This window comes from Nuphar pumila, chromosome 12 (genome assembly GCF_984573655.1).
Source record: "Nuphar pumila chromosome 12, dmNupPumi1.hap1.1, whole genome shotgun sequence".
Classification (NCBI taxonomy): Eukaryota; Viridiplantae; Streptophyta; class Magnoliopsida; order Nymphaeales; family Nymphaeaceae; genus Nuphar; species Nuphar pumila.
The window spans coordinates 10077452-10092576 of record NC_143260.1 but is presented as its reverse complement, the minus strand read 5'-3'; the positions used below and the strand labels follow the sequence as shown (position 1 = coordinate 10092576).

Genomic DNA, 15125 nt, shown 5'->3' with positions numbered 1-15125 from the left:
ATCATTATAGATGTACAAAGATATCCTTGAGCTGAAGAAAACATCTAAAGGCACACTCTAAGGACACGGCCATACACACATAGATGTATGCATGTGTGTGTATATAAAACAACAATTTTAATTCACTACATTTAGAAACATCAAATAATGAAACTAAGTTGAAATTAAAATGTAATGTAATTGATGACAAATTTTAAAAGAAAAATAACTCAAGTGAATATGAAATAAGTAAATAACATCATAACAAAAATAGATAAAGTTAATGACACTGTTGATTGTGCGTGAAATTGGTTTGACTATGTCGATAAAGTGTTGGATCATATTCATGAAGCGTCCAAGTGTCGCAGCGTGTCAGTATGGATACGCATGATAAGTGAAGTGTCTAGGTGACATAGGTATGCACTAATCATTAACTAGGCAGCTCAAGAAACTTCTAGACTTCCTGGTTGGTTAAATACAACAAAAAGATCCCAACAGAAAGTATTAACCAGGTTATTTATCTCAAGTTTGGAATCTACTTCAAACAAACATATTACATCATATACCTAAAGTAGAAATTACCTTGCAAAAGTTTTTCTGGGCCTGCTCAATTGTGACAGTGGGCATCTTCCCGTTTCGCATCAAGTTCACAGTCTTCGTACTCAGGCGCCATTGACGACTAGTCTCTAGTGCCAAATATGGACATACAGCACTGAAGGAATAATTGAAACATGATGAGATAGCTCAATCATTAAGCACCAATGCAATTCTTCTAACATAAAGTAGATATTACTAGTTACAATACAAAGGGAAGTCCAGAAGGACTCGTATGATGAAATCATAAATTAAAACATTGCAAAGGCAATAAATACTTAGTGGAACAATAATTTCTTAGGAACGGAATATAGACTACATGGAAAATTATAGCACTATGCATTTTAGGCAAGACATTTAACTTCCAAAGAATGAAAGATAGAAGTAAAAAAGGGCAAATAAAACACGAGTAAACCATCCACTTCAGGTATCAAATCTAACTTTGTAACATGAACAGTAGAAAGCAGTACTCTCTTATTGCACATTGACATAGGACAACCATTTAAGACAGGTTGAGTACCAACCTCTAGCAGGACTTGTTTTATGAGCTATAAGGTACTGGGTGGCATATCCTCCTAGATGCTTGATGCAGACTACATGAAGGTCATTCTTGAGTTTGCAAATTTGATATCAAACACAAGCTAACCAGAAAGGAACTATGAGTTCATTTGAAAATAAATCAATTAGCTGGAAAAGGCAGGAAAGTATCAAATAAACAATTAAGAGTAAACTAAAACTCACTTAATCACATAAAAATTCTCTTTCTTCTCTCCCCTGTATATGGATGAAGGGTTTCTAAACCCAATAACCTTCTAATTCTAAACTAATTTTGTTTCTGATAACTTCCAATCCAATAAACTTATTGGACTTTAGGTCTAATAGGGATTCAAGTACAATTTTGAATATCAAAAGGGATCTGGATCTCTGGATTGAGTCAACTCACTCCTTGTACACATCAATACTTCCAATAAATGTTTTGTTGCCTTGGAAAGACTCTGCTGCATGGGAAAGATCTGGTGTTCACCAATAACATAGTACTTATACAAACAAAATCAATTCTCAGACTGGCAATTTGTGAAGTTTCAATGGAGGAAGTGGGTGTACTTGGAGTAGGGCTGCAAATAGTTCAGATATGGTCTGATATCCGTGTTAATGTATGTGTATATATATAGCATAGGGGTATTTTAGTATTTTTCTTGTGTAAGGGTATAGTGGTCATTGTACATGTATTTTCCTTTTTTCCTGTATTTATTTTTTAGTATGTAATTTAGGTATTAGGCTGAGGGCATTTATGTCATAGGCTAGAGAGCCGTTGGGATCTCCCCAACGGCTATATGGTCTCTCCCTTTTGTATATAAAGGGGTTAAAACCCCTCTCTCATTTTATGCTTTCTCAAGGCATTTGCCTCTAATAAAATTCATATATTTTATGTGTGAGTTGTGCCCATAAGTGGCTGATTTGTGTTCTTTTTATCAACCCATAAGTAATCATTGTATTTGTGCTCATCGACAAGAGACATTCGCTCAACTCTTGGTGTTTTGTGACACGATATCAAAGCCAACTGCTCTATTGCTGATTTTGGTGACATCTAAAGTCTCATGGTGGATCATGAAGATCATATAATGCCCTGGGAAGCATGTCCATATTCCTACTTGAAGACTGGATATTCTATTGGTTGTTTTCAAGGCATTGATGCACATATAGTGGATCGTGAAGATTTGCTTAGCATACACCTATCCAAGATTTGCTTAAAGCTAATTTTGATATGATAGATTTTAGATGATGGAGAACCTTTAAAGAATCCAACTCCATATAGACAGATGATTGGAGCATTAACCTATATTTTTATTACTCGACCTGAACCTATCTTTCTATTTCTTGACCTGATATTGCACATGTCATACATTGTGTTAATCAATTTCAGCATTCTCATTCTCCCACTACAATACATATGAGTGTTGTAATAAGGATTATTAGATATATTAAGAATACTATTAATCATGGATTATTTTTATCATCTTCCTCCTCCTTGGAAATTACTGCCTATTCAGATTTTGATTGGGGAGAGGATGTCAAAGACCGTCACTCAACCACTAGTTTTTGTGTCTTTATAGGTGACTCCTTAATATTGTGGAAATACAAAAAACATCAAAAGATGTCTCTATCCTCTATAAAAGAATAATATCATGCTATGGAAACTACTATTTTTGAGTTGATGTGATCCAGACAACTGTTAAAAGACTTGGGAGTTCACATAACAGGACCCTCAAGATTATGTTGTGATAATAAAAGTGCAGTCTACATTGCAGGCAACCATACTTTCCATGAAGGAGCCAAGCACATAGAAATGGATTATCACTATGTTCGAAAAAGAATTTCTGAAGAAGATCACATTTACGTATGTAACATCTGAGTATCACTTGACGAACTTCTTCACTAAAGCCCTTCTCTCTCCTCAGTTTCATTTTTTCTTAGCAAACTCTCAGTTGTTACACCGTGAGTTTGAGGAGGGGTGTTAAAATATGTAATATAATTATATAGTTATATATATATATATTATGCATTGTATATATAATTATAGATATACATATATTTAATGTACGTATATATAAAACTATATATATTTATTTTTTCCTTTTACTTTAGAATGTATTTGGGACTCATGCCATTTTTATTTTTTTGTAAGGGCAAAATAGTCTTTTTCAGCCATTGGGAGCTCACCAATGGCTTCTTTGTCCCTCTCTACTTCTTGTGTTGTGTATAAATAGGGGACTCCGACTTCTAGTCCCTTAATTGTTATGCATTTTATGTGCACATATTTATGAATAAAATATATATTTTTTAAGTCGTGTGAGCTCTCTATATTTGGCCCTTGGTGGCTCTTGTGTTTGCACCCATTTTGGGTTGTGTTTCTACCTCGTGTGTGAGGTGTGTGGGCCCTTTCTCATTTCATTACATATAATATGGTTGTTACCATGCTTGTGAGCAGGATTCCAGGCCTGAGTTTTGATGAGCTCCACACTATGCTATTGAAGCACAAAGCTATGTTCAATATCAATCCTCAGATCGAAAAGATGAGACCAATCATGAAATTATGTATGCTGCCCAGTCTTATAATGTGCCATGCGGAAGGGGCCATGGTAGGTCTAATGATGTTGGTCGTGGGAAGGGAATTTCACCCACTCCATTGTCACCCAAACAAGGTAATCAGACTCAGTTATGTAGAAAAAGAGGGCATGTTCTATCAAACTACTACTGGAGGTATGTTTCCACATACCGACCACCTATTGTGCCCATTCCAACTTGATTTCGAGCATTGGCTGAAGCACCTATCAGAAGTAGTGGATGAATCTTTGTATGCATGAAATAGAAAAAATCACTGGTGTGTATTTTTTGTAGCATGCTGGTGACTATGGTATTAATTATCATGTATTTAAACCTATAAAACCAGGGCGTTATAAGGACCAATGGGCAAATGGTACCAAAAACTTGTGTATGTAGAGAACACTATGACCTTCTGCATAGGACCTGATAAACCAGAAATTCCTACACACAAGACATTTTGGTCTGTGCACTACCACTCCAGTCCCCATCTAACCTTCTGTACTATGTCACATGGACTTGCCTAATAGGCTGACGCACCCGCGTCGACGCGGGTGCGGGTGCGGGTGCGGGTGCGGGTGCGGGTGCGGCTTTGTCCAAAATGGACTCAGTCAACTTTGGCAGAGTTCATTTTGGTCCATTAAAAAAATTAGGGGGGATAAAACTATAAAAAAACAAAAAAAAAGGAAAGGGGAGAATGAGAGAGAGAGAGAGCCTAGGCGTGGATGCAACAGAGGAGATGGAGGAGGGGGCAGAAAAAAAGGAGAAGCAGAAGGGAACAGGAGAGGAGGAAGGTTCTACTTGCTGTAAAAAGAAATTGTAATATAGTAAACTCCCCCTCAAGTACTCAACTATCCCAAAAAACACAACTTTGTTGCTGAAGAAAGAAAGAAATTAAAGACACTAAAACACCATTGCAAAAAAATATCCTAAGAACTAAGGTGGAAAACATAATATATGATCAATAATAATCAGAACTCAATTAGTAAGCCTCAATTATCATCCAATACAATGCAAGATAAAATAAGGCAATTAAGAAAAGAGGAAGTACATAAATCAAATTAGTGAGACTAGACATAGGGAAAGACCTTGCACCATATCCAATTAAACAAGCAAATTGGTGGGTGCTGAAGCACTGGGCAGTGTCAGCAATTATGGACGCTGACATACGCAAGCCATTTTGAATAAGGTGTTGGTGAACAGCACCCACTGAAAGAAGTATTGGGATAGCAGGCCGTGTAGGTTCCTGTCACGAGAGAATGAAGCCTTGTTATTTCAGCATGATAAAGATGTTTAACCATTGCATGCCACCATGGACATGCACGCACACAAACACATATACATGTATGGAGCATGTATGTGCACACACATACACTCTATGTACCTAAGCATACAGACACATACATTTCATGGCTAAAAAGAATCAAGAATCTCAGTGTAGAAAACCATCAGCCTCATAAACTAGACTATTAAGACACATGCTGAGGAAAAACACACAATTAAGCAAGTTGATATATGAAAAAAAGATCTCCAGAGAGGAATTGCAACAGAAGCAAACAAAGAAAACATAATTTCTGAAAGAAGCCACAATAAAAACAACAGGTCAATCACATGTTCAGGAAATTTATTTCCAATCCTTGAAAGACCACTCTTTTGTCTCCTATAAGGTAAGGACGAACTTTCATTCACTAATGTTACAAATGTTTGCATATAGAGAAATGGGCACCCAAGGTGTATTCATTTATGAGATGGGACAAGGGATTGCAGAAGGACATCAAATTGGTACTCAGAATATTCGTGTGTAGTTATGCAATGACATTAGTATGTAGCTTCTCTTTACAAACTGAAAGTTATGATATCTACCCACACACACACACACACACGAAGAGTGCCCACATGTTCCTACTTTCCAAAATTCCATGTCATATGATCAATAACCTTGACATGATCACTACACAGTTTAAAACATAAAATGCGCACATAATGCACACATGAGCATGGCACAAACACATGCATGTACACAGACACATGCAAAGCACACCCATGTCATAAATTTCCAAAAGTTCCATGTCATACAACTGATAACTTTGATGTACATAATCCTTGTACCCATAGTTTGGCAACATAGACGATGACTTTTAAGCCTTCTTCTATGTCTTCTGAAAGCATAGTAAGATCAACAGGTCAAATTCACATAAGAAAGTGCACTCAATGTTATCGTCGTCATAATAAATTAGAAGCTATAAGTAATATGTTTAGCACCCCTGCCTCATAGATTTAAATGCTTGGTCAATTTATATAAAATAAAAATCAGAAGATACAAAAAAATCCACTAGCAGTAGAATTTCCTTATTGGTAAAATACTTATATCACCAAAGTCCTTGCTCATACACACTAGATGATTTATTGCGCCTGAATCAATTGTTTTAGGCCCTCTACTGATATCCACCAAATGTAAAATTTGTGTTACAGGATGGAGAAGAAAGGTTTAGGTTGGAGAGTTTGCCATATCTTCAGTTGTATAAGATCTAAAAGACTCTTAAGTATGAAGTATCTAAAAGGGTAAGAGTAGATACATGGTGACTCAAAATAGAAATTGAAAGTTAAGTCCACTTGCTCAATCTGCCATTTGTACATGACAAAAAGGTGAAAAATAGTTCACCCAGAAATCTACCATAACTTTACACGTGAAAGCAAAAAGCTAGTTAATCTCAGAAAGCTTGGTAGTGGCTTTTCCAATGGGTATTATCTAACTTCCTGTTTAACACAGAGTTGCCAATCGGGCAAGCAGGAGCAGGAAGCCATTCGGAAAGCGGAAGCGGGAAGCGAGGCACTTCCAAAATTTTAGGAAGTGGGAAGCGCGGGACAACTTAGAAGCGAACCAGGAATCGTCGCAGAAGCAAAAAGAGAAGCGAACCGGAAGTGACCTAAGAAGCGAGGGGAAAGCGAAAAAAGAGAAAAAAGAAAGAAAAACAAAAATGAAAACACAAAAAAAAAAATAACAAAAGAAGGGGGAAGCGAGCTTCCCCTAAATTGGGAAGTGCACTTCCCGTAAATGGGAAGCTGGAGCTTTCCAACACATTTCGGAAGCGCCACGTTTCGCACTTCCGAAACGCGCTTCCCCATGTCCTATGGCGCTTCGTATAACAGTATGTTAACAACAGATTTAGGCAGGGATATTTGTTCTACCAGCAGAAAGAAAAGATCAATAAATGATCTAAAAGTTCGAACAAAAAATGAGGCGATGTTAAATGGAGGAAGTAGTTGGTACCCTAGAATGTGTTGGCTGCTTTTAGACTTCTTTAAGATGGAAAAGTAGGTCAATGCTTATGTAGCGATAGAAAGGACACTTGTCTTACGAACATGAAAAAAGAAAATCCTACAAATGGGCATATGGCAGCATGAACATTGATCTCTTCCATGTAACCTAAGGCCCGTCAAAACAATCACTACATGAATGTGGCTGCAGAACATGGGTATATGACTATTTATGTCAAAGAGATAATGTATGGGAGTATAATGGAGTATCCTAGTGACAGCCAAGGGAACTTGACCTACGGTGTTCAAGTAGGGCACAGACAGATACCATGAAAAAAGAAAATCCTACAAATGGGCAGACATCCTTTGGAGGACACCGCAACAGTGTGGCTATAGTTTGCTAACTTTGCTCAATATGTGAACAACATACTGTAAGTGATATCCGCCTGCAAATTTACAGTTTGAACCCCAGATCTCTTGGCTGAAAGGGAGTGAGGCACACCGTTTGGTGGTTGTATTTGACCCTTAGTCAGTGACTAAGGCAGATAAAATAAGCTTAAAAGGACTACCATGGATATGACAAACCCAGCTGCAGTATTTTGATAAAGAAAACATTAAAAAGGAAAATAATTGAAAGCTACAACTTACCAGCTCATCAGACCGATCTGAAAGAATGAGAAGCTGTGAACCACCACGCACTGCTTCATCAGCGGCTTCACAAAGCCTTCTCAATGCTGTTTCCAGGGAACCATCAAGCCCTTTCTTTATATCAAAAAAGGTTGGCAACGTTTGAGGTTTCAAATATGGATCTTTGAGTAGAAGGTCCAGCTCCCCTTCATTTAGAACAGGACTTGAAAGAACAACCTTTCACAATAAAAAGATATGAACGTGCAGAATGGTATAAATAACAATTGGACGGGGATAAAATATGAGTAAGAAGAACCATGTGTCAAATGCACTCATTCATACCTGAGCAGCATTATCCGGTCCAATCTCTAAAATGTTTTGACGCTTACCAAGACTGACCTCAAGAGACATTACCAAGCCCTCTCGAAGGGGGTCAATCGCAGGATTTGTGACCTAGAATAAAAATCCATATAATCAATAAATCATCATATCCAAAAGAACATATAAATGAGATTTTAATCATGTCACTTGGAATGCCTTCGCCACAAATGACCATACAAAATAATGCAAGTGTAGCATGGGTATGCATATGAAGGACAATCACTCTTATTATGCATACATAATCACAAAGGTTTTGAATAGAAAAGATAAATACAATCCCTGGAACAACCACTATATGTTATAATGTTTTATTTATATTCCTGCAGTAATGGACCGCCTAAACTATAATGTAGGCATGATATTCAAGTTGAAAGTAAAGGTGTAAATTAGCCCAGCATAGCAGAACTCAAGAGACAATCAAGCTTGATTATATCTTGGCAAAGTCTAGGATCCCATCTTGCATGGGTATGCTTAGGGATGCACAACGAGCCGAGCTAGCTCGGGCTCAACTCGTTTAAGCTTGGCTCGAAATCATTCTAAAAATAAATGAGCCAAGCTTGAGCAAGGGTTCAGGCTCGGTACACGTAAACGAGCCGAGCTTGAACAGGTAGTCCAGCTCGGCTCACATAGTTATATAAAAAAATAGATTTTATATGTATGTATTTTGTTCATAAAGTGGTCACAATCTTACCCTAATGGATAAGTCATTGGACATCTTTGGAAGTGGCATGGGTTCAAATCCCATTGTTTTCCTTTCTTTCAAAAAGCATTTTACACAAATTTCAAAAAGTTTAAAAATGTTTTTAAATTAAAGGTCTCCAGCCGAGCCGAGCTGTGATCGAGCTCGACTCGAGCCAAACCCGGGCAAAGGTTGTTCAAGCTCAGCTTGAGCCGAGCTTGAACAACCAGGTTTTCTTCACGAGTCGAGCCGAGCCAGCCCAAACTCGGCTCGAACCCGGCTCGTGTGCATCCCTAAGTATGAGTCAGGATGATTTCGCTTGGCTCATTACACTTTCACTTTAGTCCTCTGTTACAACAGAAAGATGGAGATGGCCAAGATCTTTATTGTTTATTATAAAATTAGTAGTAGACTAGTAATGGTAGTAATAGAAACAAAGGGAAGTTAAATTTCCCCACTCCAGCTTAGTACAGCCAATAGTTCTTTTAATATTAGACATACAAATTAATGATGGGCGAAAACATCTCCTCCTTCCTGTATATTATTACCACAGGCAATCACCCATCACCATCAAGCCTTATCCCAACCACATGGGGTCGGATTTTCAAGTCCTATTTTTTTATTCTTGTCTATCAAGAGCTAGAACTTCGGTCACTTTACAATCCTTCATGTCACCACAGGCAATCACCCACTAACCATAAAAGCCTAGTGTAGTCAAGAGGCTGTGAGAAGCATCACAATCCACAGAGTGAGAACTACACCATCATTTCATTCCCCTCACAAATAATGTCACCAGTATATTGATTATATTGTCAAGCTTGAACTGGAAAGATGCCTATGTGACATTTATTGGGCTAGCTCATTCAGAAACAGTCTTTGAATCCTCAAACTAAGCTGGCTAAAAGGAATCAAAAGCTTGAACAGCCCAATAAAGAACCTAAAGATCAAGTAGCAGATACCCACATGTACAATAGCATGTCGGTTGATTAGCATGCTATTTCAAATTTAGCACATTTTACAATTTGCAACATCAATTATATCTCTCCTGCATGCTTATACACCAGGTAACATGTACATTTTTCATCAAACAAATGGCATCCACTGCTACATTACAAGCAAAATAATTTTAGTTCTAAAATTCTATTTTAAAGAAGCTTCTCCACAAGGTAAACATGGCATAGTAAAATCGGGATGACCTGTGCAAAACGTTGCTTGAAATAATCATATATCATATGTGGCTTTTGAGACAGCACAGCTAAAGGAATGTCATCTCCCATGCAAAATGTTGGCTCCTTTCCTTGGGAGGCCATATTTTCGATTACCATCTGAACATCCTCACTCGAGTATCCATACGCCCTATTAAAAAATGCATATTTAAGACCTGACACTGAACTACTACTTGATCTTGCAAAAGAAAATAAAAGCATCTCTAACATAATCAGACAAAATCAAATGAGAATCTCACAAATAAACATAAGAGAGTAATAACAAGATAAATAGACATAGATAAACATGAGAACCAGCCGAATCAGCCATGCACAAATAATTTATAGAAGTGATTATCCTTACTAATAAGGATAGCTTCTTTACATAGTTTCCAGCCTTACAGAATACTCATAAGAATGCTTGCACATAGCCGCAAATCTTTATGCAAGATAATTTTCTAAGAGGCTTATACAAGGGACAACAAGAGAGCATCTTTCATTGAGGCAAAACAGAAGTTACCAAGTTAAATCAATACTTTTCACTGTTTAGCAGGTTCATACTCCCACAGAGCAGATTTTTGTAAGCCATTTCTTCACAGGACTACTGTTTTTTTATATTCCACATGCATAAAGTCCTAAGATGACATTCAGTATATGCACTAATACTTTTGTGTCATGTGAAGTCTCTCAGCTAACACATAATAGAAGTACTTTTGGTACCAGTAAAGTCGAAAACCACATCTTCATTAATCTAGTGTAACAAAAAGGTAATTACTAATTAGAATGTACAGATGCAGAAGTGTGGATAGGCAATTGAGAGTGTAAACAACCTGATTAAGCCTAAGCATAAATTTGGAAGTAAACTACCAAAGAAAAGTAAAGATATAAGATGGCATCAAATGTTAGTAGGAGAATTTATCTACTTGACTATCTAACCAGATGCAACAGATGCTATGATAAACATAAGGCTAGTTGTTTTATGTTGTTCACCCAATATGATAGCTATGTATCCTATTTTGAGGAATTTGAAAATAAGTCTCTGGAAAGGAATCTTATACGCCAACCATGGTCACTATGATCTTGAGTTATATACATGCATAAATTCTGCAAATTCTTTTCAAGATAAGAGGTCCATTTTGGAGTATAACAACCTGTTAAAGGAAATTTTGTGTCTTGGAAGTCTAAAAACAAAGTAATGTCATAGTCTAGTGTTAGAGCCATGTACAAGACAATGGCTCGAGGTGTTTGTGAAGTGGTTAAAGACTTGGTGGACAGATGCTGCATGAAAGGCTTCCTTATTAAGCTATATTTAACAACAGGACTGCCATTGTTATAAGCCTTAGGCCGACACTACCATGAAAATATTAAGCACATAGACATTAACTCTTAATTGGGAAAAGTTGAGGCAAGGTTCTTTCAAATAGGTCATTTGATATCCCAACTGCAAGTTGCTGACATTGTCATTAAGGATATCAAAGAATAAGGCACACCAAACTTATACACAAGTTTGGAATGATTGATATATTTTCTCTGCTTAAAGAGGAGTATTCAGATACTAAGGTGCATGTTGGTCATCTTGTGTTTGCTATGTCGGCAATTAGATAGAAATGTACTTAATGTTTGGTATACAAGGAATCTCTATCAAGGCTTTTTGTCAACTTACCCTAAAACCTTACCTGCACGATCTCAACAAACTATTTCTGAATAAACCAATAAATCCTATGTAAGAGCCACAGCATTTCGTAAAAATATGCAAGAAGTTGTTTCAGTGTCAATCAATCCTTTTGGTGTTTCCACCTCTTCTACCTTATATTTTCTTTGTTTTATCTTCTTCGCATTTCTCTTTCTAATGTTTTTCTATTCTAGGCCTTAACATAAACCAGTGCAGATTTATGACATAAATGCCTCTTCACCTGATAGACTCAATTATGATGTGGATCCTATCATGAGCCCCTGGAAATCAGGTTGCTGACACAATAACTTTTTTTTTGCATTTGTTTCTATTTTGGAGTAGATCAGTGCCTTGATAAAGATTTGGAGAGAAAACAACAAGTGGAACATGAAGATACTGATGTTCTAGATTTAGATAGGAAGGAAAAATGAGACTCACAAGACTACCCGATGAAATTGAGGCAAGGTCTGATCTTGATAAAAGTGGAAACAAAGATAAGACATCACGCCTTTGAAGCTTACAATACTTGGTGCATTATGAAAACAATTGATATCTAGTAGAAGCAGTTGCTACATCCATCGACAAGTCATCTATTCATGAACAAGGCCTTCATAAAAAATGAGCATGTTCAGAAGGCTGATAATATTTTATCACTAAGGTTATTGAAAATCAAAAGCTTGCAGAAGGACAAATATCGCCAACCAAGGTTAATTGCTAGTTTAATTGACAAAGTAATCATTTTAGAACAGAAACTAGAAGTGAAAGGGACATTCAGATTAACCACAAGTCCAGAATGTTTGTGGGTCATGACAAACATCTAAGAACCAAATCATACACTGGAAAAGATGACATAAACCTGTTAAAATCAAATTTCCATGAAATGACAGGAAACTGAATTGAGTCATTTACTTTTTTTACCGCAAGATTTATCTACAATAACCTCAATCGCCCACTGTACCACCTAAATGTTGTTCTACTACCTAATAGGTGTCCTCAAATTTCTGGAACATCATGAAAATAATATAATAGAAGCACAACATCAGGTTGTAGAGACAGTTTAAGATTAGAGGTAGAAACCTCTCTAACACACAATAGAAGACTAAAAAGTTACAAACTAAAGCATGCATCAATCAGCAATCAAGATGAATATGCAATAACAATATGCATAATGCAACTGGCTGAAGCACGTAACCATATAACCCAGACATATTGTCACATCCACATATCCATACTTGAATTTATTTTGAGTTATAGACAATAATGAGATTGAATTTCAGCTCTGACAGGACCTATCTGCACTTACAAGCAATGACACATGCGGTGGTAAGTGAGTATATATATATAGGGTTAATATTTGGTGCTATTGAAGGCACGAAACTATATGCAACTATTGAGCTGGATGAGCGCCCCTAGTGGCTAGCATGCTTGCCCTTGGTGGCTTTGTGCTTTTGCACTCTTGGGACTCTTTCATTACACTCAAGGTGTTTGGGCTTGGCTCATTAAGGGTGAATCCCTGCTCGTGCCCATGAGCTTGTGACAAGCCAAGCCAAGCCCAAGCTTGTTAAGATCGAGCTTTGCGAGCCGATCACACACTGGCTAGTTTTCTAAGATACTTTGTTTTCTACATTTTGATTTATGTACTTTATATATAATACTAGCATAAAACATATATATATATAATAAATAGTGTGTATATGTATAATAATATGTAATATGTAAGATACATTAGTAAGCCTACACAAACTAAGCTGCGCCAAACACCCTTTATTCATGCTTAGCTCATATATGCTTTACAAGCTGCACGTGGCTTGGCTTGCTGAGCTTAATTTACACGTTTGAATGAGTTTTGGGTGAGACAAATGACTTGACCCCAAGAGCAGCTCATCTCGTTTGCCAGCCCTAGACACGTCTTGATATTGGGATTTTCTCGGTGAGGGTAAATCTTGTGAAAATTTAAAATATTTTTTCAAAGCAAGGTCTCAGAAAAATATCAGAAAATATAAATAATGTATGAATAACATGAAAGAAAGTAATAAAAATTAAAGAAGTAGCTTTACTGCATTACTATCACAATTTTTTTCAATATAGATGTTATTTTGAAAATACTATGATATTTTCATCATCATATCGACGACTGAAAATGTTACGTGGGAGATATTTCCAAAAAAAATCAGTGATATCTGTGGCATAGCTTACAAGTACATCACCACACAGTTTATGTTACTGGAGCAGTCATCATTCTCCAGAGAGGATTGCTATCTAGAAGAATGTTTCAAAAAAAAATTCAAATCAACTAGGAATGTAGGATTCTTACTGCTGATGCCTTAAGATTGTTTCACTGTCCATAAGTGCTGAAGCAAGGAAGTTTGATGGCTTCAGTGTTCTTGAATTTTCATCCAGCCACTTCCGGTATGGGTTTGCCAAGGCAACACGCTTTTTAACCTCTGTATTCTCATATACCTGAAAAACAGCAGAATTGCATGAACATATCACCTGGCTGTTCAGGAAACAAAACATGCAAATGGATAAAGGCCGAGCAACACCAATATTCAAGTTGGAATAAAGTTGCAAGATGTCATAAAATTTTCCAGTGCAAAAATATAAAACTGATCTCATAAGAGAGGTGTTCTTTTACATGGCAAAGTTAAGCTGCATGTTCTGTAAACAGTAATCAAGCCTTTTACTCAAGCTGCACAACATAAATTAGAATCAAGGAATACTTCTTTCAGATAAGCTATCATCCAGAGGGTTTGTGTCGGAGCAGACACATAACTGTCATTTGTGTCTTTTAAAGAAATGAGGAACTGTTCTACAAAAAGAAGCATTTCTAAACTCACAGATTAATAGGTTATCAAAAAAAATCACAGCTGAATACGTGCTTCCTGAAGTTACGGCCTATGAAGTTCAAACCAACCAATTGTATCATGTAAAGGAAAATCCAAAACTTTCATTTAGAGAAATTGATATTATGCTATGAGAAAGAAAGTTCAAGCAATCAGTTCATAGAATACTTACATTAGCCTATCCCAATCTTCAATAATATTACAAAGAAGAAACATCAAGAAGTATTGATGTGATAATCAAAGCTTAAAAATCCATTACAGGCTTAGGACATGGGTGTATAAAAGAAAATTACCAAGTTGATTGGAAATTCAGATTGGATTTGAAAACAAATGTTTATATAGATGCAAAGTTTTGAGAAACTGGCAGCAACCAGTAAGACAATAGTTTTAAGACAGTCTAAAATTTTACAGTGCCATAGGGAATACAGGCACTGTAATTCATCCCTATGGGCCGAGGATATTTTAGCATGTAGAACCACATGCAGATATAGTATCTTCATAATGAAATATAATATCATCATTAAAACAAGAAGAAGGCCTTATTATATAATCACGTGCAAGATATGTTTAAAAAATAAATAGTACCTCGCCGCTCCTAAGATCCACAGTGATCATCATCCCGGGACCTAAGCGGCCTTTCATGATGACTTTTGATTCATCCATTGGCAGAACACCCACCTTTCATGGTAAACAAGGAAAACACATCACCAGCAAGAAAGTATTGAATTTCCCAAAATCATCCCCATAATTGAATAAAATAAAGCATAATATAAAACAAAGAAACA

The 15125-nt window shown here is 36.7% G+C and overlaps 1 protein-coding gene across 1 annotated transcript in view; it reads right to left on the bottom strand.

Annotated features, from left to right (window-relative positions):
• LOC149819947 (ferredoxin-dependent glutamate synthase, chloroplastic) overlaps positions 1 to 15125 on the bottom strand; it is a 105827-nt gene that overhangs the window by 72403 nt on the left and 18299 nt on the right. The window contains exons 7-13 of the mRNA XM_089983073.1: positions 14926 to 15018; positions 13812 to 13957; positions 9817 to 9976; positions 7903 to 8013; positions 7582 to 7797; positions 4764 to 4921; positions 562 to 691 (exon numbers count right to left, since the gene is read on the bottom strand). Of these exons, the coding sequence (XP_089839199.1) occupies positions 562 to 691; positions 4764 to 4921; positions 7582 to 7797; positions 7903 to 8013; positions 9817 to 9976; positions 13812 to 13957; positions 14926 to 15018 (1014 nt within the window). The remainder of the gene's footprint in view (positions 1 to 561; positions 692 to 4763; positions 4922 to 7581; positions 7798 to 7902; positions 8014 to 9816; positions 9977 to 13811; positions 13958 to 14925; positions 15019 to 15125) is intronic.